The sequence below is a fragment of the Megalobrama amblycephala genome, linkage group LG3 (assembly GCF_018812025.1).
Source record: "Megalobrama amblycephala isolate DHTTF-2021 linkage group LG3, ASM1881202v1, whole genome shotgun sequence".
NCBI lineage: Eukaryota > Metazoa > Chordata > Actinopteri > Cypriniformes > Xenocyprididae > Megalobrama > Megalobrama amblycephala.
Window position 1 is genome coordinate 39,293,133 of NC_063046.1, and position 25,739 is coordinate 39,318,871.

General features: G+C 39.8%; 1 protein-coding gene across 1 annotated transcript; it reads right to left on the minus strand.

Moving 5' to 3' along the window:
• Positions 1–639: 639 nt before the first annotated feature.
• Positions 640–15,999, minus strand: LOC125264051. Its single transcript, XM_048183295.1, has 10 exons — positions 15,933–15,999; positions 15,285–15,370; positions 9,604–9,645; positions 4,073–9,063; positions 3,193–3,422; positions 2,057–2,175; positions 1,824–1,906; positions 1,471–1,630; positions 1,215–1,314; positions 640–781 (listed from the first exon to the last, which is right to left on the minus strand). The coding sequence occupies exons 2-10, from the start codon at positions 15,304–15,306 to the stop codon at positions 640–642; spliced, it is 5,889 nt and encodes a 1,962-aa protein (XP_048039252.1). The 5' UTR covers positions 15,307–15,370; positions 15,933–15,999.
• Positions 16,000–25,739: the final 9,740 nt, after the last annotated feature.

Consider the following 25,739-nt stretch of genomic DNA (forward strand, 5'->3'; position numbering starts at 1 on the left):
AACAAAAGGTATTTCCTGAACCCTAGAATGCATAAATGGGGTCAAATCAACCTGGCCATGCAGTGATTTGTTAATTATATTCTATCAATTAAAAAATATATTTGATATCCCATGAATTCTTAAAAAAAGAAATTCTTCATAAAGAGGGAGCAAATTGACCCGTATTAATTTTCTATGGAATTTTGACTCAACACAGTATTTTTGGATACACTTTTGTCAATAATAATATTTATTTGTCTTTATGGATTAACTTAAAAACCTGTGGTGTCTTTTTTGAGCCCAGAAAGTAGCCTTGAATACACACATCTCCCTACAATATAGCAGGTGAAAAGAAGTATGGGCAATGAGTAACATTATATAACATATAACATTATATAATAGTATTTATATAACTTTAGACAAAAAAACAAAAGTACCCGGATAACCTACAACTCCTGCCAAGATTTTAAAGTTCACATCCAATAGACATTTTACTATCCATATGGGATAGTAAATATCTCACATGATAATGTTAAAATGGTGGTGGGTGTAGAACATTCAGATTGCAATCATACTACGCATTCATTCGTGATTATTTATTTATCATTAATAGTGCTCTTTTTTTAAGAAAATCATTCATTTAAAATGTTTGACCCTCCTTTATGCACTCGAGCTGGTGTTTTGGTTCACGCGTTCTAGGGATAACGTGATGTTGCAGTGTTTTTCTTGGGACACTTTCGATGTTGATGGCTTTGAGTCCACATCAAAGACATCTGAAGCACTTCTTGTACTGCTGCCAGACCTGGACAAGAATGAGACGAGAGGAAATGAGTGACTTCATGACATCAATTAACCTCTGATACTCATGAACCACACTGGAATGTGTTTGTAATAAACAGGTAATAAAAGGAGATTTAAAAGACTAGATTTGCATTTTCAGAAGTAATGCTGATAAATACTGATGCTTTTTTTCTTTCATATACTGACTCTGGAGACGGTGAAATTGTTTTCCTATGGAGCAGGATGATAAAATGGCTAAATTCACTACTGAGGACGACATTTTATCACTGTTGTATGCGACATTGTATTTTTATCAGATAGAAATGTCACAAAAGCCTGAGCTGTTTTATCTCCTTCTAAACAAAAACAAACTAAAACAACTCACAGTTCCCTGACATAGCCTTCAGGAACCAGCCGGACACAACCAGAGTGACCACATATCTGATCAGACATACGAGTCCACCGACAAAGGGCAAAGATCAACAGGCCCACACTCAAGAACAGCAGCCCCAAGGTCACAGACACCCAAGTCAACAGGTCCAACGGTGGATTGCTCTGAGAACACATGTCAGAGTTCATGAGTGCCAAATCTGTGCTGTTCTTCAATGGTCACTATAAATGTTGACCATCCACTATAGACAGCATTTGAATTCTGCTAGTGCGTTCAATGCTTCAATCGTTTGAGAAGGTTTAACTTGTTCTCTTTCATACCTCGGATGAACTGCTGGTTTGCATGAGAGCGAATGTCGACAGATGAACACAGGAACACACAGTGTAGCTGCTGTTGGTCTCTTAAAACAGAACAACCATCTACAATCCACTCGCTGGTGTTCCAGTACACACAGGACAGAGAACCGCTGGGGTTGGAGTCCTGCAAAAAGAAGAAAGAGCATGCAGAAAATATTACGAGCACTGAATATTAGATGTTCTCAGATGTTCATCAGATCTCAGGTTGGTCTCTCACTCTGATGTGTTTGAGGGTGAAGTTGACTGGTTTGGTGAGTCTTGGTGTTGGTGGTTTTGGGAAGAGTAACTGAGATCACAGTGGACATCATCGTTTTAACCGTATCATTTGATGTGCTGAAGAAGTCGGGCTTCAGTAGATGCTCCATTGTGTTATAACTCAAGAAAGCCACAGCAGCTGATCCTGTGTGACAGAAACAGAAGCATTCATGTAATACTGTGTTAAAACAACAATTTAAAAAGTAAGTAAATGAAGTTTAGTGGTGATGGTCTGAAGTCTCTTTCTACAATTTTTGTTTTTATTTATTTAATCTGACTAAAATATTTTTAAGACCTTCATTGTTGTTCTTGGCAATCCCAATGAGATCGATGTCCACAGAAGAACTTGTCGTGTCAAGTCGAGGGATTTTATCTAAGGTGACATGTTGGTCCAACCATGAAGACTTGTCCCCTCTGATTATAAACAAACAAGCAGTTATGGGCTATACTCATTTATTTGCAATACATTTTTATTTTTATGAAAGTGCCAATTTACAGAACAATGACAAACAAATATAATGATCGATTCACTATTGTTGGGTTTTCATCTCTCTTGTTGTTTGACCTAAAATGTCCTTAAAATCATACCCTGTAATTGATTATTACTTTAAACTGCAACAGACTTTCAGTTTTATTGTTTTTTAAATGTCTTGTGAATGTTGATTGTTTTTAGGCAATATATTCAGAAAACACATTGTGGTTTTTTGTTGTATTTTCTTTTTTCTTGGTTTTTCAAGGCATGTAACAATAAGACAGATGAATTTGCACCGAAATACTGACTTTTGACATCTGCAACCAAAAGGATACAAGGCAAGATACAAAAAGATACAATTTCAGTTTCATCATCAATAATAACTGTTCGTCACCTATGGTGGGAAGAGTAAAACTGACATTGGCACTCGTGTCTGTTGGCTTCACCAATGTAGATATGAGTTTTTCACTAGCTTTTAACACACGGTTTCCAAAGGAGGCTAGTTCAGCTGGGCTGACTGATGAGGATGACTCTAAAATCTTCTCTGAAGTGTTGATGGCCATAGTCAGAATTTCGGTCACAGTCTAATTTATTGATCAGAGAAATACAGTCATTGTATGTGTAAATATTAAGAGAGGCAATAAGACAGAACTGTCAATTATTATGTAACTGACACAGATTATTATTTTTAAATACTTACACCCAAAGGAAGCTCTTGATTTGTAATGTTCTCTATCTGGTCAAGAAGATTTCGAAAACATCCTCCAGAGGTCTGATTCTGAAAACACAATTGAGCTTCATGAATAAAACTGAAAGAGACTGCACTGTGTAAATTGAAATATTCAGCTTACCCTGCACTGATCCTGCATGTTATCCAGAACCTGTAATGAGGGAATTCATCATTATAACATGAATGCAAGTAAAATAAAAGACCACATTTAGTCTAGAAACATGCTTACCTGTAGTAGTTGGAGTGAGTGTGGTTGTAGTAGTTGAAGTCATTGTGGTTGCAGAACTTGTAGTGATGGTGGTTGTAGAAGTTAGACTGAGTGTGGTTGTAGTAGTTGAAGTCATTGTGGTTGTAGAAGTTGGAGTGAGTGTGGTTGTAGTAGTTGAAGTCATTGTGGTTGTAGAAGTTGGAGTGAGTGTGGTTGTAGTAGTTGAAGTCATTGTGGTTGTAGAAGTTGGACTGAGTGTGGTTGGGGTGGAGATATTATACTCACAGAAGCAAGAGGAGGCGGTATGACTGTAGCATGTACAGGTGTCATTATTACCAGTGCAGGCACAGTTATCACTCCAGCATTGGTATTCATACTGGTTTTGGTTCTGATAACTTTCTGGTAGTTAAAAATCAATGCATTCTTGTGTTGCAGTGCATGCGGTACTGAGCACCAGTGCAGATGTACATGTCGTTAAAAAACAGACATTGAGAGAGTCTCAATGAACTCACTGCAGTAGGGATAGTGATGCTATTGGTTGTACGTCTCACAGAAACAGGAAGGACAAAGTGCTACTGTAAGCATGTACAGGTGTCCTTATCACCAACACAGATGCAGTCATTACTCATGCACAGGTAATAGTCTTGGTCTTGGTCTTGGTCCTGATATCTCCAGTAGTAGAAATCATTCATTCTTGTATTGCAGTACATGTGGTATTGAGCACCAGTGCAGATGTATGTGTCGTTATAAAGCCCACAGCCATAAGCTGGAGCAACTGCTCTATTGAGAGCAACGATATTACCGTAAGTCTCACAGAAGCAGGAGGACAGAGTGCTACTAGAGCATGTACAGGAGTCCTTATTACCAACACAGTTAACAGTTATTATTCCAGCATTCATACTGGTATTGGTCTTGGATTCTGATTTTTCCGGTAGTAGAAAATCATGTACATTCTTGTGTTGCAGTACATGCGATACTGAGCACCAGTGCAGATGTATGTGTCATTAAAAAACACACATTGAGAGAGTCTCAATGGACTAACTGCGGTAGGGATAGTGACGCTATTGTTGTACGTCTCACAGAAGCAGGAAGACAAAGCATTATAGTAGCATGTACAGGTGTCCTTATCACCAACACAGAAGCAGTCATTACTCATGCACAGGTAATAGTCTTGGTCTTGGTCTTGGTATTGATATTTCCAGTAGTAGAAGTCATGTACACTTGTGTTGCAGTACATGTGGTATTGAGCACCCCTGCAGATGTACGTGTCGTTATAACGCACACAGTCGTAAACTGGACTAACTGCTGTAGCGAGAGCAATGGTATTGCCGTAAGTTTCACAGAAGCAGGAGGACAAGGTGCTACTAGAGCATGTACAGGTGTCATTATTACCAACACAGTTACAGTTATTATTCCAGCATTCATACTGGTATTGGTTTGAATTCTGATAAAGGTAGTAAAAATCATGTACACTTGTGTTGCAGTGCATGCGGTACTGAGCACCAGTGCAGATGTACGTGTCGTTAAAAAACACACATTGAGAGAGTATCAATGGACTAACTGCTGTAGGGATAGTGACGCTATTGGTGTACGTCTCACACAAACAGGAAGACAAAGTGCTACTGTAGCACGCACAGGTGTCCTTATGGCCAAAACAGATGCAGTCAATACTCATGCACAGGTATTGGTCTTGGTATTGGTCTTGGTATTGATATCTCCAGTAGTAGAAATTATGCATTTGTGTGTTGCAGTACATGCGGTACTGAGCACCAGTGCAGATGTATGTGTCGTTATAAAGCACACAGTCATAAGCTGGAGCAACTGCTCTATTGAGAGCAACGATATTACCATAAGCCTCACAGAAGCAGGAGGACAAGGTGCTACTGTAGCATGTACAGGTGTCATTATTACCAACACAGTTACAGTTATTATTCCAGCATTCATACTGGTATTGGTTTGGATTCTGATATAGGTTGTAAAAATCATGCACACTTGTGTTGCAGTACATGCGGTACTGAGCACCAGTGCAGATGTACGTGTCATTAAAAAACACACATTGAGAGAGTCTCAATGGACTAACTGCTGTAGGGATAGTGACGCTATTGGTGTACGTCTCACAGAAGCAGGAAGACAAAGCACTATAGTAGCATGTACAGGTGTCCTTATCACCAACACAGGTGCAGTCATTACTCATGCACAGGTAATAGTCGTGGTCTTGGTTTTGGTACTGATATTTCCAGTAGTAGAAGTCATGCACACTTGTGTTGCAGTACATGTGGTACTGAGCACCAGTGCAGATGTACGTGTCGTTATAACGCACACAGTCGTAAACTGGACTAACTGCTGTAGCGAGAGCAATGGTATTGCCGTAAGTCTCACAGAAGCAGGAGGACAAGGTGCTACTAGAGCATGTACAGGTGTCCTTATTACCAACACAGTTACAGTTATTATTCCAGCATTCGTAATGGTATTGGTTTTGATTCTGATAAAGGTAGTAAAAATCATGTACACTTGTGTTGCAGTGCATGCGGTACTGAGCACCAGTGCAGATGTACGTGTCGTTAAAAAACACACATTGAGAGAGTCTCAATGGACTAACTGTTGTAGGGATAGTGATGTTATTGTTGTAGGTCTCGCAGAAGCAGGAAGACAAAGTGCTACTGTAGCATGTACAGGTGTCCTTATGACCAACACAGGTGCAGTCATTACTCATGCACAGGTAATAGTCTTGGTACTGATATTTCAGGTAGTAGAAATCATTCATTCTTGTGTTGCAGTACATGCGGTACTGAGCACCAGAGCAGATGTACGTGTCGTTATAAAGCACACAGCCATAAGCTGGAGCAACTGCTCTATTGAGAGCAACGATATTACCGTAAGTCTCACAGAAGCAGGAGGACAGAGTGCTACTGTAGCATGTACAGGTGTCATTATTACCAACACAGTTACAGTTATTATTCCAGCATTCGTACTGGTATTGGTTTTGATTCTGATAAAGGTAGTAAAAATCATGTACACTTGTGTTGCAGTGCATGCGATACTGAGCACCAGTGCAGATGTACGTGTCATTAAAAAACACACATTGAGAGAGTCTCAATGGAATAACTGCTGTAGGGATAGTGACGCTATTGGTGTACGTCTCACAGAAACAGGAAGACAAAGTGCTACTGTAGCATGTACAGGTGTCCTTATGGCCAAAACAGATGCAGTCATTACTCATGCACAGGTATTGGTCTTGGTATTGGTCTTGGTATTGATATCTCCAGTAGTAGAAATTATGCATTTGTGTGTTGCAGTACATGCGGTACTCAGCACCAGTGCAGATGTACGTGTCGTTATAAAGCCCACAGTCATAAGCTGGAGCAACTGCTCTATTGAGAGCAACGATATTACCGTAAGTCTCACAGAAGCAGGAGGACAGAGTGCTACTAGAGCATGTACAGGAGTCCTTATTACCAACACAGTTACAGTTATTATTCCAGCATTCATACTGGTATTGGTTTGGATTCTGATAAAGGTAGTAAAAATCATGTACACTTGTGTTGCAGTACATGCGATACTGAGCCCCGGTGCAGATGTACGTGTCATTAAAAAACACACATTGAGAGAGTCTCAATGGACTAACTGCTGTAGGGATAGTGACGCTATTTGTGTACGTCTCACAGAAGCAGGAAGACAAAGCGCTATAGTAGCATGTACAGGTGTCCTTATCACCAACACAGATGCAATCATTACTCAAGCATACATATTGGTCTTGGTCTTGGTCTTGGTACTGATATTTCCAGTAGTAGAAATCATGCATTCTTGTGTTGCAGTACATGTGGTACTGAGCACCAGTGCAGATGTACGTGTCGTTATAAAGCACACAGTCATAAACTGGACTAACTGCTGTAGCGAGAGCAATGGTATTGCCATAAGCCTCACAGAAGCAGGAGGACAAGGTGCTACTAGAGCATGTACAGGTGTCCTTATTACCAACACAGTTACAGTTATTATTCCAGCATTCGTACTGGTATTGGTTTGGATTCTGATAAAGGTAGTAAAAATCATGCACACTTGTGTTGCAGTGCATGCGGTACTGAGCACCAGTGCAGATGTACATGTCATTAAAAAACACACATTGAGAGAGTCTCAATGGAATAACTGCTGTAGGGATAGTGACGCTATTGTTGTACGTCTCACAGAAGCAGGAAGACAACGTGCTATAGTAGCAAGCACAGGTGTCCTTATGGCCAAAACAGAAGCAGTCATTACTCATGCACAGGTATTGGTCTTGGTACTGATTTTTCCAGTAGTAGAAATCATGCATTCTTGTGTCGCAGTACATGTGGTATTGAGCACCAGTGCAGATGTACGTGTCGTTATAAAGCCCACAGCCATAATCTGGAGCAACTGCTCTATTGAGAGCAACGATATTACCGTAAGTCTCACAGAAGCAGGAGGACAAAGTGCTGCTATAGCAGGTACAGGTGTCCTTATTACCAACACAGATGCAGTCATTACTCACACATGCGTATTGGTTTTGGTACTGATATTTCCAGTAGTAGAAATAATGCATTCTTGTGTTGCAGTACATGTTGTACTGGGCACCAGTGCAGATGTACGTGTCATTATAAAGCCCACAGTCATAGACTGGACTCACTGCTGCAGGGATAGTGATGCTATTGTTGTAATCTGTACAGAAGCAGGAGGGTGACATACTGTAGTCACACGTACAGGTGTCCTTATTACCAACACAGTCACAGTTATCACTAAAACAGTGGTCATGGTGTGTATCGTAATGGAAATAATGCACACTTGTATTGCAGTACATGCGGTACTGAGCACCAGTGCAGATGTATGACATGTCGCTATAAAGCACACAGCCATAGACTGGACGAACTGCTGTCGTGAGAGCAATGATATTGCCGTAAGCCTCACAAAAGCAGGAGGACAAAGTGCTACTAGAGCACGTACAGGTGTCCTTATTACCAACACAGTCACAGTTATTGTTCACACACTGGTACTGGTACTGGAACTGATATTTTTGGTAGGAAAAATCATGCATTTTTGTGTTGCAGTACATGCGGTACTGAGCACCAGTGCAGATGTACATGTTGTTTTGTAGCACACAGTCAGGGTCTGTGACTGGACTAACTGCTGTAGGGACAGAGATGTTATTGCCTAAAGTCTCACAGAAACAGGAGGACAGAGTGCTACTATAGCATGTACAGGTGTCCTTATCACCAACACAGTTACAGGTATTACTCCAGCATTCGTACTGGTATTGGCCTAGGTATCTATATCTCTGGTAGTTGAAACTATGCAATCTTGTATTGCAGTACATGCGGTGCTGAGCACCGGTGCAGATGTACGTGTCATTATAAAGCCCACAGTCATAGACTGGACTAACTGCTGCAGGGATGCTTTTGCAGAAGCAGGAATAAGTGTTACTAGAGCAGGTACAGGTGTCCTTATTACCAACACAGTCACAGTTATCACTAAAACAATGGTAATGGTTTTTACTGTAATGGAAGTCATGCACACTTGTGTTGCAGTACATGTTGTACTGAGCACCAGTGCAGATGTACGTGTCGTTATAAAGCCCACAGTCATAGACTGGACTAACTGCTGTAGGGATAGTGAGGTTATTGCGGAAATTCTCACAGAAGCAGGATGAAGTATTTTTGTAGCATGTACAGGTGTCCTTATTGCCAACACAGATACAGTTATTACTCATGCACTGGTATTGGTTCTGGTTTTGGTATCTCTGGTAGGAGAAATGATGCATTCTTGAGTTGCAGTACATGCGGTACTGAGCACCAGTGCAGATGTACGTGTCATTATCAAGCTCACAGTCCAAAACTGAACTGACTGCTGGTCTTGATTCAACGGCAGCGGTGGATATTAAACCTGAGGATGAGAAAGTTGTGATCAAAGTAAACAAAATACCAAACCAGGTGAATTTCCAGCATGTTTAGCACACTTATTTTAATTTGAAACACATTTTAAGTTTACACTGTTTTTTTTAAGGGGGGCCCGGCAGGAAACGTTTAGGTATAATACTTATATAATGTTTGAAACATCTTCCTTCAGACAATTAGACTTTGGTGACATTTTTTTCAGGTGTCTATTTATTGTCTTGGTGACTCACTTACATAACATCACCTGACCATTTTTTCAGCCAATAAAATTGGGATATTTTCTTCACGTGCTTCAGGCACTGTTTATTTGTTCATAGAATACATTTTTCAAAGTATTTCATTTAGACATGTATGAATTTGTAATGCATTTTGGAAGGGAGATTAATAGGTCTGTTAAGTTGCGTTCTTATATGGACAACTGCGTAGAGTTTTGACACTGACCAAATACTGACGATATGAATGCAACTAATTATTTAAACAGAAATGTAATACTTTCACAGGGTCAACAGACACTTCTGATTACACTTACAGAGGATTAAAGAGATGACAGTCAGCAGTGACCATACAACACCTGGCATAAAAAAAGACAAAAATTTAAAAGGATTAATGTTTTTTCTACTGTTATACTTAGAATTCTTTCACATTGCACACAAATATTAATTGTTTTTCAAAGCAGATCTTTCACACTGACTGTTAGACACTGTTAAGCTTTAAATGATTAATGTCTGATCAAACATTTTGTAAATATCTGGTGCCATACTAATTAGTTTGGGCAGTTGCAAATCAATTAGTTGTAGTTTCTTACTTTTAATGTCCCTGGGACCCTACTTATTAATTATTGCAAAGTCACAAAGTTATGTTGTAGCAACAAATCCAGGAATTTCACTTTTACGGTTGTGACAACGTAACTGGTTGTCACAATCTCTCATGGATTTGTACTGGATTGGATTAGACCAGTGGTTCCCAAACACATTCCTGTTTCATGTCTCCTTTATCTGACACACCCATTTCTGGTTTTGGAGTCTCTACTAATAAGTTGATGGCTTGAATCAGGTGTGTTTGATTAGGAAGACATGCAAAATGTGCAGTGTTGGGGGGCCTCCAGGAATGTGGTTGGGAACCACTGGATTAGACCATGACCTTTTATAACTGATACCACCAGGCAACTGAATCCTCTCCCTGTAGCAATATCTAGTCTAGGTGTTATGGATTTGTGGCTCTCCCTTTACAGTTGGTGAAGCCAACTGTACAACAAGAACAACAAGGATTCCACTAAGCAGCTATTCTCTGGTAGCCAGTTCCTTCCTATGCATCAGTTCTCATCCATCACTAAACCGGTAACAACCATCAGAGCCCAGCTACCATCTTATCAGGGCAAGTCGGCCAAGCACAATCCAGTGTTGGCTCCAACCCCTGAGAACCATTCATTGTTGGCTCCAGGCCCTGAGCACAGTCCAGTGTCGGCTTCAGGCCCCAGAGCACAGTCCAGTGTCGCTCCAGCCCCTGAGCACAGTCCAGTGTCGGCTCCAGCCCCTGAGCACAGTCCAGTGTCGGCTTCAGGCCCCAGAGCACAGTCCAGTGTCGCTCCAGCCCCTGAGCACAGTCCAGTGTCGGCTCCAGCCCCTGAGCACAGTCCAGTGTCGGCTTCAGGCCCCAGAGCACAGTCCAGTGTCGCTCCAGGCCCTGAGCACAGTCCAGTGTCGCTCCAGCCCCTGAGCACAGTCCAGTGTCGGCTTCAGGCCCCAGAGCACAGTCCAATTTCGCTCCAGCCCCTGAGCACAGTCCAGTGTCAGCTCCAGCCCCTGAGCACAGTCCAGTGTCGGCTTCAGGCCCCAGAGCACAGTCCAGTGTCGCTCCAGCCCCTGAGCACAGTCCAGTGTCGGCTCCAGCTACATAGCACAGTCCAGTGTCGGCTCCAGGCCCTGAGCACAGTCCAGTGTCGGCTTCAGGCCCCAGAGCACAGTCCAATGTCGCTCCAGGCCCTGAGCACAGTCCAGTGTCAGCTCCAAGCCCTGAGCATAGTCCAGTGTCGGCTCCAGCTCCATAGCACAGTCCAGTGTTGGCTCCAACCTCTGAGCACCATCCATTGTCAGCTCCAGCCCTTGACCGCACAGTCTAGTGTGGGCTCCAACCCCTGAGCACAGTCCAGTGTCAGCTCCAGCTCCATAGCACAGTCTACTGTTGGCTCCAGCACCTGAGCATAGTCCAGTGTCGGCTCTGGCTCCTGAGCACAGTCCAGTGTTGGCTGCAGCCTCTGAGTACAGTCCAGTGACAGCTCCAGTCCCTGAGCACAGTACAGTGTCTGTTACAGAGAGTGAAAACCCCAAGTCTGCTCCAGAGACAGCTTTTCCAGAGCCCCCTGCTGAGAAATCTGTATCAGAGCTTATTCTTCCTATTTACCCTGGCCTATTTGAAGATGTGGTCCTTTCTTTGTATGTAGCTGTTACTATTTGTGTCTGGACCGTACGTTCCACCCAGGAGCCCACTCCAGCCCCAGAGCTCCGTTTCAAGCCCGCTCAGTCAAGAGCCCACTTCAGCCCCAGACCTCAGACAAGCCCGCTCCAGTCCATGAGTCTGCACCAAGCTCCAGCCCCAGAACTTGACCAGGAGCCCACTCCAGCCCATGAGCCCACTACAGAGTGTGCTCCAGCCCATGAGTCTGCTCCATGAGTCGGACTCCTCTCTGATCCTTACTGGCTCCCTGAATTGCCAGCACCTCCTTAGCTCCCTATACTGCTGGCACCTCCCTGGCTGCCTGAGCTACTAGCGCCTTCTTGCTAGTGTTGCCCTGGAGGCTTCTTAGCCTGCTGGCACTGCCCTTGTCATCTGCCCATTACCTGCCACTCCAGACTTCTGGAATGGGGGAGTAATGTCACGTTTTAATTGTATTTTGGTTACTTACATATTTAAGGACACCTAGTTTGCTTCTCTGTGTTTCCTGCTTACCTTTGTTCTGTGTTCATGTGCATTGTTTGTTGCTATGGTGATTCATTGTTTCATTAATTAAAGACACACCAGGTTGTATTTGAGTTCATTATCTTGGGCTTATAGCACTCTCAGTCTCCTCAGATCTTTGTCTGGTGTTTGTTTTTCAGAAAAAAATGTTATGTGGTTTACACTGCTTGGATCGTTTGTATTATACTCTTTTATTATGTTTAATAAAGTTACTTAGCTACTTCATTTCCTTTACTCTTTGTCGCCTCTTAGTGGACCTGAAGTGTGACAATAGGCTTATGTTGAATGCAACACTTGTACATGCATGGGCTGTATTAAGCAGTACATTATGTGCTGAAAGAAAAATGCTTCTATTACTACATGAAAACATCCCTGTATTTATTTTAAAAAATACTGTATTGAAAACACCCTATCCACATTAATGTATGCAAGAATCTCATACTGCGGAATGCAGAAAGTGTCCGACTTCATGACTGCGTCCGAAATTACCCCTATACCCTTAAATAGGACACTGTTTTGGACAGCCATTTGTATTGGTGTCCAAACCATAGTGGACGTAATCAAGTGCACTCATCCTGCAAATGATGAGTGTACAACTGATGCACACTTAACGGATACAGAATATGCATAATGCACTGTGAGGGTCACGCGTCAAATGAATTCCTGCGTCCGACCAGAAGGTGGCGCCCGCAACTGAATCATCCATCTATCCATTCATTTTCAAAATCGCTGGTCCATTGTGGCTACAGCATAATAACATACAGGTATAAAATCATTTTTAATGGATTTTTTAATTGTTTAATTAAGGTTTTACATGCCACTTTCCATGGCAGAGTTCAACATTTTCATCTGTTTGAAAATCTTTACAGTGTTCGAATTCATTCACTTCTTTTCATTCACTCCTCCGAAGGCCTATATTAGTGGAGTAATGTAGGGAATAGTGAATGAGGGTACTATAAGGGGTGATTCTGAACAGCATACATGTATGTCTGTTTTTTTCAACTCCATCCCAGACTGCAAGCGGCAAATCTCACAGATTGGTTACATCCAGCCGCAGCTGATCACATTATGTTTGCATAATTGTTGCAGTATTAATATTCAGCTGGAAACAATTAGATTACTTTATATATATATATATATATATATATATATATATATATATATATACAGTTGCAAGAAAAAGTATGTGAACCACTTGCAGAGTCTGTGAAAATGTGATTAATTTTAACAAAATAAGAGAGATCATACAAAATGCATGTTATTTTTTCTTTAGTACAGTCCTGAGTAAGATATTTTACATAAAAGATGTTTACATATATGTGGCGAGGGGGGAGTGGTTCAGCGAGGTCTGCAACCGGAGAGAATAGCGGGAGACGCTTGGTAAGTGAGTGGGTTGGATGCAAATCGCGAACACCTGTTTCTCGTTCTAGTGATTGGCGCGGAGACAGGATAAGACGCCGTGAGAAGCAGGAGTGGGTGAGAGAGAGGGGAACTGCTGACTGAGACCCAGCGAGTTACTTGGAGTGAAGCCCTTTGTGGATTGCGTTTACCGAACCTGGAGTGAAGCCCTTTGTGGATTATTTGTGTTGCTGTTATCGTGCGTTGCACGGCCTTTATGTTGAACATTCGTTTTAATAAAAACTCAGTCAGCAGTTGTTCGCCGTCCCTGTCCTCTTACTTCCCATACACGAACATGAACTGTGTTACAATATAATCCATAAGACAAAAAATAGCTGAATTTATTAAAATGACCCAGTTCAAAATTATGTGAACCACTGATTGTTTACCTGGATGATCCACGACTGTTTTTATGTTTTGTGATGGTTGTTCATGAGTCTCTTGTTTGTTCTGAGCAGTTAAACTGAGCTGTTCTTCAGAAAAATCCTCCAGCTCCTGCAGATTCTTCAGTTTTTCAGCATCTTCTGCATATTTGAAAAGTATTTGATATACTTTCCAGCAGTGGCTGAATGATTTTGAGATCCGTCTTTTCACACTGAGGACAACTGAGGGACTCAAACTCAACTATTAAAAAAGGTTCAAACATTCACTGATGCTCCAGAAGGAAACACAATGCATTAAGAGTCGGGGGTGAAAACTTTTGAATTTGAAGATCAAGGTAAATTGTACTTAATTTGTCTTCCGGGAAACATGCAAGTATCTTTTGTTGCTTCCGAAGGGAAGTACTAAATGAAAAAAAAAATATATTTCAATAAAATAAGAAAAATTAAAGTTCAAAAGTTTCCCCCCCCCCCCTCTTAATGCATCGTGTTTCCTTCTGGAGCATCAGTGAATGTTTGAACCTTTTTTGATAGCTGTGTTTGAGTCCCTCAGTTGTCCTCAGTGTGAAAAGATGAATCTCAAAATCATACAGTCACTGCTGGAAAGGGTTCAAATATGCAAAAGATGCTTGAAAACTGAAGAATGTGCAGGAGCTGGAGGATTTTTCTGAAGAACAGAGCTCAGTTTAACTGCTCAGAGCAAACAAGAGACTCATGAACAACCATCACAAAACACAAAAACAGTCGTAGATCATCCAGGTAACCACACACAGTATTGAGAATCAATGCTTCACATAATTTTGAACTGGGTCATTTTAATAAATTCAGCTATTTATTTTTTTGTCTTGTGAACTAAATGTAAACATCTTTTATGTAAAAAAAATCTTACTCAGGACAGTACTAACTAAAAAAATAACATGCATTTTGTATGATCTCTCTTATTTTATTACAATTATTCACATTTTCTCAGATTCTGCAAGTGGTTCACATACTTTTTCATGCAACTGTATATTGAATATAACACTTAGAAAAAGTCCATTATAGCAAAGAAAACTATAGCAACAAAAGTCCAATTTTAATTTATATACTTGCTTTTGCTTGTTAAAAGAGAAAACCTTTTGTTTTTGTTTTTGTTTTGTGGTTACAGTTTCAAGAAATGTCTTTTCTTTGATTGGGAAACGTTACTGATAAATGAATGTTGAAGTTTGGCTTGCTGAGGATGATAGAGTAATAACGTGCATGACATTTAAATGCAACTGTAATGAACTATAATTTATAATTAAAAAATATTCATATAGTTTTAACATCTGAGTTATAAATGCGCATAAAATACTCATCAATGTGTTAAGAAAATTATTCATGTATTCTTTAACCAAAGCTTAGTCAATTGTCATATATTTAATTCTCAGTCAGTCGCCTACTCAAAACACACAATACATTTTTGTCTAAATCAAAACAGGAAAAGAAAAATACTTACTTTTAAAACCAGTGAACACCATTGTGGAATCTGATTGTCCACTGTGTTTAATATTTATTCAACAAACCACATCAGGCATTGATTTTCTGAAATAAATTAAGAGACAAAACAAAAATTAGCTGTGATTAGGAGAGTTTAACTAGTTGAACCAATATGAGCTACAGGGCTGAATTACTATCATACTCCATAACCAGCACCCTCCTGACGTGACAAGCCATGTCTGTTTCTTTCGACTTTTCTTTTCTTTTCTTTTCTTTCTTTTTTTTTTTTTAAAGCCTTTTATCGCAACCATTCCAATCTCTGGGTTTCCCACCAGAGAATTCAACTTAGACTGAAAACTAAGCCAACCAACTTTACATTTACCTCTAACACGATTTATTTTTTTTTTGGAGAAAAAAGAATTGTGTAGAAACAATTTTCACTCAGAAATAGCTAGTAAACTGTTTTGTTTTTTTAATATCTAATTTAAATATCTGATAGTCTTTTCCTCATTTCTCAAAAATTTGTGACAGTGGCAATGGCTCTGTTTCAAAGGAAAAAAAATTTTTTTTAGCAAGTTATTTATTATTATTTCCAAATTTTTAATAGGAAATAAAGTTTTACATTTCCTAAATTTGAATTCAGTAATGTAAAGAGGGAGGGACTCACCTGATATGAGTTTACATGTAGTGATCTTCACCCAACTAGACTGACTATATTTGTTTCAGAAGTTTATAATGATCTGTTCATCTGATGATGAAACATATTTAGCATATTTTTGTCTCTTCCAGCTAAATTCAAATTTATATTCAAATGTATGCACAAAAACAGAGCACACACCAAGATGCATTTACAACAATATATCAAAAGAATACAAAGATCACATTAAAATATATGTATACACATTTACATACACATTTCTAAAAAAACATTTTTAAATCACAATTGCAATTTCTACCTGTTATCATCTTCATATTTGTCATGGCACATATTTTTGATGTTGTACTCAAAGTGTGATGTGCAAAGACAACAACAGCACCACATCCACCTTCAATGCCAGAAACCCAAGAAAAGTGACCAACAGCTTATAGAACTGCTCCTCATTAACTTCAACATGTCAAATGTCAAAAACAATTGCAAGTTTTGTTTAGCCGTACAGGTTTGGAATGACAGGTTGAGTAAATGACAGAATTGTCATTTTTGGAAAAACTGTCACTTTAATGTGATGTGATTTGACAGCATGTTTTGAAAGCAAGAAGATTAGAGATCATTAGAGATGAGCCCTATTTGGATGAGAATTGTTTCTCATGGGGTCGTAAGGCATTTTCAACATTTACAGGGGCTAGTAGTCAATGATTTTATTGCCATCCAAATCCAGAATGTCAGTGCTATTGTAGCAGCAATATATGCAATTAAAAAAAAATAAAAAATTAGCTATATACAATTATATACGTTAAAAATATAAACCAAGCAGCTTTATGTTTACATCATATAAATAAGAGGCGCATTAACTTATTTCTGCTGATTTCCATATTTTATAAATAGCAACTATCCTTTTCAGATAAAGAAAACCATTTCAAATAATGCATGTCTAGCTTTGTATTATCAGCAACAAACAAAACAAAGAACAGATGAAAGAGATGCAAGTGAGAGTAAACAAGTGGCATCCAGACTTTTCCATTCTGCCACAGCTTAAAAAAAAAAGATTTAAATAATGAATAAATAGAACATTCTATAATAACATAAACAAACATAAAAAACAAACAAATAATAAATAGAACATTATTTTCCTATTATTCAATTAAATACGAATTTATTCGTATTATTCTAAGCATATGACATTTTATTTACAGATGACAATCATGCAGTGCCATGCATGACCTTGCATTATATCCATATCACTTTTCGCGTGTGTTTTGGTTGTGGAATGTAGTTTGCGGTCCAGACATAGTTGATGGTGATTCTTCCTATTGTAAAGTAATGCAATGCCCTGTCACCGATCCATCATGCAATCTGCACACAGCAGCAACTGAATGCTATCCTAGTTAGTCGTACAGTGTGAAAAGAACAGTGATCTGATCATGACTTAAAAATTGTGCAGTGTGAACTCAACATTAGGGGGCTTTCACACTGGGCACGTTTGTTGCAGTCGGAGTCATTGTGTCAGTGTTAGTGATTTAGTGATCTCTCTAACACAGCGTTTTACAGTTCAGTAGAGCCTCAACCTCACTACTACTGTATCTGCTTTAAGACAGCCATTTAAACAAAAATTTTAAACCAATGTACAACAAACATTTAATGTTACTGAAGCAGACAAGTTCAGCTGATCTACTTTGTCAATGCACAGGTGTTTTTAGTTGCGAACTGATTCTCTATCAACTGCAATATTGTTTCAAGGCGTGAGTAAATGATGGCTTCAATCAAATCTCACGTCAGGTCTCAGCTCATGTACGCAATTTTTTGAGTTAGTGTGAGCTTGTGTGCAGCATAGTAAATCTTGTGGAGAATTGTAATGAGGGCATTTTGATCATTTAGATTTTGTTCCTGACAAATAACCAAAGCTCATTAGTCGAAATTAGAATGTCAAATTAAATTTAAATTAAAGCTGCAATCCGTAACTTTTGGCGCTCTAGTGGTTGATAAACAGAACTGTGTCTTGCGGAAGAACATTGTAGCCGGAGCTACTTTTCTCTGTTTATGTCTATGTCGAGTCACGCAGGTACTGTGCTACTCCACAGCGGTTCCTACCAGACCGGTCTAAAATAGTCTGAATATAAACACTTATTCTAGGTGTACCATAATGATTCAGAGTAAGACAAAAACATGGTCTGGAAAATGGATTCATGTTTTTCATTCTCATTGTATAATTTTTGTAAAATTTGAACACAAAAAAAAGTTATGGACAGCAGCATTAAATAAGAATAGATGTTTGTGACCCATTAAAATACCATAAAATAATATTTTTTTTCAGGGGGTTAGCTTTACATGCTCAAATAGCACCATAAACAAAAGAATCGTCAGATCACGCACCTGTAGAGCTTGTGTGAACTGAGAAAAACTGAATAAAATTAATAAAATATATATATATAATATCTTATTTTTATATGTCAATATGTCTCTCTCTCTCTCTCTCTCTCTCTTTCTCTCTATCTATACAGCTCTGGAAAAAATTAAGAGACCACTTAACATTGATTTCTGAACTTGGAGTGGTCTCTTAATTTTTTCCAGAGCTGTATATATATATACAGGTCCTTCTCAAAAAATTTGCATATTGTGATAAAAGTTCATTATTTTCCATAATGTAATGATAAAAATTAAACTTTCATATATTTTAGATTCATTGCACACCAACTGAAATATTTCAGGTCTTTTATTTTTTTAATACTGATGATTTTGGCATACAGGTCATGAAAACCCATCTCAAAAAATTAGCATATTTCATCCGACCAATAAAAGAAAAGTGTTTTTAATACAAAAAAAGTCAACCTTCAAATAATTATGTTCAGTTATGCACTCAACACTTGGTCGGGAATCCTTTTGCAGAAATGACTGCTTCAATGCGGCGTGGCATGGAGGCAATCAGCCTGTGGCACTGCTGAGGTGTTATGGAGGCCCAGGATGCTTCGATAGCGGCCTTAAGCTCATCCAGAGTGTTGGGTCTTGCGTCTCTCTAGTTTCTCTTCACAATATCCCACAGATTCTCTATGGGGTTCAGGTCAGGAGAGTTGGCAGGCCAATTGAGCACAGTAATACCATGGTCAGTAAACCATTTACCAGTGGTTTTGGCACTGTGAGCAGGTGCCAGGTCGTGCTGAAAAACGAAATCTTCATCTCCATAAAGCTTTTCAGCAGATGGAAGCATGAAGTGCTCCAAAATCTCCTGATAGCTAGCTGCATTGACCCTGCCCTTGATAAAACACAGTGGACCAACACCAGCAGCTGACATGGCACCCCAGACCATCACTGACTGTGGGTACTTGACACTGGACTTCAGGCATTTTGGCATTTCCTTCTCCACAGTCTTCCTCCAGACTCTGGCACCTTGATTTCCGAATGACATGCAAAACTGAGCAACAGTCCAGTGCTGCTTCTCTGTAGCCCAGGTCAGGCGCTTCTGCCGCTGTTTCTGGTTCAAAAGTGGCTTGACCTGGGGAATGCGGCACCTGTAGCCCATTTCCTGCACACGCCTGTGCACGGTGGCTCTGGATGTTTGTACTCCAGACTCAGTCCACTGCTTCCGCAGGTCCCCCAAGGTCTGGAATCGGTCCTTCTCCACAATCTTCCTCAGGGTCCGGTCACCTCTTCTCGTTGTGCAGCGTTTTTTGCCACACTTTTTCCTTCCCACAGACTTCCCACTGAGGTGCCTTGATACAGCACTCTGGGAACAGCCTATTCGTTCAGAAATTTCTTTCTGTGTCTTACCCTCTCGCTTGAGGGTGTCAATGATGGCCTTCTGGACAGCAGTCAGGTCGGCAGTCTTACCCATGATTGCGGTTTTGAGTAATGAACCAGGCTGGGAGTTTTTAAAAGCCTCAGGAATCTTTTGCAGGTGTTTAGAGTTAATTAGTTGATTCAGATGATTAGGTTAATAGCTTGTTTAGAGAACCTTTTCATGATATGCTAATTTTTTGAGATTTTTGGGTTTTCATGAGCTGTATGCCAAAATCATCAGTATTAAAACAATAAAAGACCTGAAATATTTCAGTTGGTGTGCAATGAATCTAAAATATATGAAAGTTTAATTTTTATCATTACATTATGGAAAATAATGAACTTTTATCACAATATGCTAATTTTTTGAGAAGGACCTGTATATATATATATATATATATATATATTGTGACGGTTCCCTGGGCTAGTTGTGCTTGTGGGGCGGGGACTTATCTGAAACACCTGCAGAGTAAGATATAAGAGTTTTTGGTCCTCTGACTGAATACTGATTGAAGGTGTAACATAAGGTATACATTTATCAGTGTTTATTTCTGTATTTGTTTGTTAATAATAATTTTGTCAATTTTGTTTGTTAGGTAATTTGTTTGAGGTAGCGGAAATGTAAATCATGACTTCCAATATTGAAGAGTTGATTCGTAGTCCGTCGGAAGATCTTTTGAATGATTATTCGAAAGATCAGTTATTAGCGCTCACGAATCATTATAATGTGGGTCTTTCTGTTGCTGATAAACGGTTAAAAGAGAGTTTAAAATCGATTTTGATTTCTGCTTTGGTTGAACAAAATGTACTCCAAGCTGAGCAAACAAGGTCGACTGTTCAGGCTAGCAGAATGTCTTTGTCTTATGAGCAACAGAAGGATTTGCTTTTGATAGAAACACAGTCTAAGGAAAAAATTGAACAGCAAAAAATAGAAGCAATGTATGAAATTGAAAAGAGGAAAATAGAGCTTGAGCGCTATAAATTGGATTTGATTAATGCAGGGAAAATTTCAAAAGAAGCCAGAAGATTGTCTGTTGAGGGAAATGAAGATGATCGGCGTGATTTTGATGTGGTTACGAATTTACGACTTGTGCCCAAATTTGATGAAAAGGATATTGATACCTTTTTTTCTTTGTTTGAACGGGTAGCGGATACTAGAGGGTGGCCAGATTCAGTGCGTACCTTATTACTGCAGTGCGTCTTCACAGGAAGAGCTCAGGAAGTTTTGTTGTCTTTAAGTATTCAGGATTCAGGTAACTTGACTGTGTGAAATCGGCTGTTTTGAAAGCTTATGAATTGGTACCAGAAGCATATAGACAGCGATTTAGATGTTGGCAGAAATCTGAAAAACAAACACATGTGGAATTTGTGAGAGAAATTCAAACTCATTTTAGTCGCTGGTGTACTGCTTCTGGTGTCAAGACTTTGAGTGATTTAGGAGACCTAATAGTGTTGGAGCAGTTTAAGAATTCAGTGCCACCTCATATAGCTACTTATGTAACTGAGGTTAAAGCAAAGACAGCTTATGATGCTGCAGTTCTTGCTGATGAATTTGCTTTAATACACAGAAATCAGTTTTGAAAAAAAATGTTCAAAGAAAGTAGAGGTGAACCTTATGAGTTTGCATATGATAAGAGTCGGGAATATTCTGATTTCTCTAGAACAAAACTGTTTGGTTCCCCTACTGATTTAGCAGATGTTTGCAATTATTGTCAGGGTAAAGGTCATTGGAAAAATGAATGTCCAATGCTTAAAGCTAAAGTGCAATATTCAGCAGAGAATAAGAAAATAAAAAATGCTGCTTTAGGAGCAAAGCCTGTTGGATTGGTAACGTCTGTTCAGTCATCCCTTGAACTGGCTGATGAAAGTCATTGTGTAACTCAGAAATCTAGTTTTCCCCTTTTATTACAGAGGGTTATGTTTCACTTGCAGGCTCTAATGAGAGTAAACGAGTAAAAATCCTCAGAGACACGGGTGCAATGGAATCGTTTATTTTCTGAAAATGCCCTCCCCTTTTCCAGTGAATCATATACTGGTAGTAATGTGTTGATTAGAGGAATAGGACTGAATGTAGTATCTGTTCCTCTACATAAAGTGTTGTTGGTTTCAGATTTGGTGCAGGGAGAGGTAACACTGGGTGTACGTCCCAGTTTACCAGTTGGGGGTGTGGATATTATTCTTGGAAATAATTTAGCTGGGGGTAGAGTCTGGTCAGCTGGTTTGCCAGCTTTGGTGGTGTCTCCTTCTTTGACTGTTCCAGATGTCTTTGATGAAAGTGCCCTGAGTTTCCAGAAGTTTTGTTTCTTCGGTTGTGATTCGTGCTGGGAGTAAGTTGTTACTTGCGACTCAGACAGAGGTTAAGAAAGAAGGTAAGACACTGACTGAAATACCATCAGTTCTGACTATTTCACGGGATGAACTGGTCAAGGAACAACAAGCGGATACATCCCTGGTTGATCTGTTTGATAGAGTTCTTTCACCAAAAGTGCAGCTAGATACACCTTCGGGTTATTATCTAGATGGAGAAGTTTTAGTCAGGAAGTGGGTGCCTCATTGTAAAGATTTTGTAGGGGACTCAATTGTTCAAGTGGTGGTTCCAAAAAAATTGCGAGATCTTGTTTTGAAAACAGCTCATGATTCTTCAGGCCATTTGGGTGTAAAAAAAAAACCTACCAGTTAATTCTGAGGAAGTTCTTTTGGCCTAAGTTAAAATGAGATGTGTCTATAGGCAGAAGACCTGTCATACTTGTCAATTGACTGGCAAGCCAAACCAGACTCTGAAACCTGCACCACTTTTTCCAATTCCAGTGGTAAGTCAACCATTTGAATATTTGATCGTGGATTGTGTGGGCCCATTACCTAAATCTAAGGCAGGTAGTAAGTATTTGCTTACTATAATGTGTCAGACTACTAGGTTTCCAGCTGCCTATCCATTACGTTCAATCACGACAAGGACTGTGTTAAAAGCTTTAATGCAATTCATTGCTCTATTTGGAATCCCTAAAGTTATACAAACAGACCAAGGTTCGAATTTTACTTCGAAATTATTTGCTCAGATATTAAAACAATTACAAGTTAAACATCAGAAAGCCAGCGCTTATCACGCTCAAAGTCAGGGGGCGCTGGAACGCTTCCATCAAACTCTGAAGTCTTTGTTTAGATCATATTGCACACAAATGAAGGGTGACTGGGAAGAGGGTTTGCCTTGGCTTTTTATGGCTGCCAGAGAGACGTTTCCCAGAAAGCACAGGGTTTAGTCCAAATGAGCTTGTGTTTGGACATTCTGTGCGTAGTCCAATGTCACTGCTTTTGTCTGAGGATTTAAAGGGTGTTGACCCACCAGAAAATTTGTTGAATTATGTAAGTGATTTTCGCAGAAGATTGTATGAATCTTGTGAGCAGGCAAAGGTGAAGTTGGGGCTTTCACAAGATAGAATGAAGCAATTATTTGACCGTCGAGCAGAGGTTAGAATCTTTCAACCGGGTGATCAGGTACTTGCTCTAGTGCCAGTCGTGGGTTCTCCTTTTCAGGCAAAATTTGTAGGCCCCTATACAGTGTTACGGCAAATTTCAGATTTGAATTATTTAATTGAAACTCCTGATAGGGGGAAGAAGACGCGTGTTTGTCATGTGAATCTTTTAAAACCCTATTATTCACGTAATATTGTTGAGAATACTAATTCTGTTTTAAAGTTGGAAAATCCAGAAGGATCCCAAGTGAAACCTGTGGTTTTGGTTGGCGCAGGGGGAGAAACATCTCTAGGTGGTGTTCCTGGGGTGCCTGTTTCTGATGATGAGGGGTTGGATCTTGGTGAACCAAGCCCGGGGTTATGCAAGCCCGTTTAAAAACACTGAAGCCCTTAGGAATTTGGGGATGATGTTGAATCATCTCTCTGTTGTTCAACGTTCTGATATGTCTGCTCTAGTAAATGATTATGTGTTTCTCTTCCCAGATACTCCCACACAAACAACTTTAATCGAACATGATATCGATGTGGGGGACGCTAAACCTGTTCGTCAACATTATTATAGGGTTCCTCTGGAGAAAAAACAACAGTTGGAAATGGAGATTGAGTATTTGCTGGAAAATGGTTTGGCTGAGCCTTCTTTTTCGAGTTGGGCATCTCTGTGTATACTGGTTAGAAAAGTTGATGGCTCTCTTCGATTTTGTACAGACTGTAGGAAGGTAAATGCATTAACTAAACCAGGACTCTTACCCTTTGCCACGAAATTGAAGATTGCATTGATCAAGTTGGGTCTGCCACCTATGTTAGCAAATTTGATTTGCTAAAGGGTTATTGGCAGGTGCCGTTAACATCTAGAGCTCAAGAGATCTCTGCATTTATCACTCCATCAGGCCTATTCTCCTTATAAGGTAATGAGCTTTTGGTCCTACGGAAATGCTCCAGCTACGTTCCAACGGTTAATGAACAGAGTTATTGCAGGGTTGAAGGGTTGTGCAGTGTTACTTTGGATGATGTAGTCGTCTATAGTGACACTTGGTCAGAACATCTATGTCGAATCAGAGCTTTGTTTGATCGTCTTGCAGGTGGCTAATCTTACTGTAAATTTGAGTAAATGTGAGTTTGCTAAGGCCACTGTCACTTATCTTGGGAAAGTAGTAGGTCAGGGTCATATCCGCCCCGTTCGAGCTAAAGTGATTGCAATTGATAGATTTCCTACCCCTACCACAAAAAAAGAGTTAATGAGGGTTTCTAGGGATGGTTGGGTTTTTACAGGGGTTTCTGTCAAAATTTTTCTACAGGTGGCAGCCTCCGCTTACCAATCTACCTTCGAGATAAAATCAAAATTTGAGTGGACTTCTGTGTGTCAGAGAGCATTCGAGGATGTTAAGTCGCTTCTCACTGTATTTCCAGTATTGGTTGCACCAAGATTGGATAAACCTTTTAAATTACAGGTTGATGCTAGTAATGTGGGAGCTGGAGCTGTTTTACTGCAGACCTCAGAAGATGAACGTAAACTGTGTGGTTGGATATTTCTCCAGAAAGTTTAATTCTTATCAACTTAACTATTCAGTTATTGAAAAGGAGGCCCTAGCATTAATTTGGGCACTGAGACATTTTGAGGTTTATGTGAATTCAGGAGGACCATTGGAGGTTTATACAGATCATAATCCTCTAACATTTCTCCATTCCTTACAGAACCCAAATCAGCGACTCATGAGATGGTGTATCTTTCTACAGGGATATCATCTTAACATAAGACACATTAAGGGTACAGACAATGTGATTGCGGATGCTCTATCACGAGTATAATGTGTGCTGCGATGGTTTTCACTTCTCTAGTTTTCTCTCTCCATACTTTCTCTTTCCCTAGGTCCCGAGGTTGAGCATTATGGGGGGAGGAAAGGAGTGGAGGGGGGGGGTATGTTTTTTTGTTTTGGGTGGTAATTCTGAGTGGGGGTACACTTCAGTATTCTGCGGCAGTCCTGGTTATGGGATTGTTGTGGATGCTGAGTTCAGTGTTCAAAAGCCGCCCCGAGCTCGGCAAGCCACTGAAGACTAGATAGACTCCAGATAGACTGAGATGTTAGTTAGGAGGTTGGGATGTACACTGTTTAGAATTATTTAATTTTAGTTTTTTTTTTTTTGATGATTGTAAGGGGGTTTATTTTAAGGGGGGGTGTGTGACGGTTCCCTGGGCTAGTTTTGCTTGTGGGGCGGGGACTTATGAGGTACTCATTATCTGAAACACCTGCAGAGTAAGATATAAGAGTTTTTGGTCCTCTGACTTGGTCGTCTTTCTGTTACCCTCTGTTTGCGTTAGTTCTGGGTTGTTTTGCTGTGATTATGCGTTTGTTTTATGTTTTAGTTTAGTTTGGGGTTCTTAGGTTTGGCCGGCCTGTTTGGTATGTTTGTTAATTACTTTCATTACTTGTTTGCTGCCCTTAGCATTACTTTCAATGTTAATTATTATGATTTTGTAAGTTTAATTTTGTTAATAAATATTCTTTGATGCACTGTTGTTCTCTTTGCCTCCCTCATTTGTCGCGGCACCGAGCCGGCCGTGACAATATATATATAT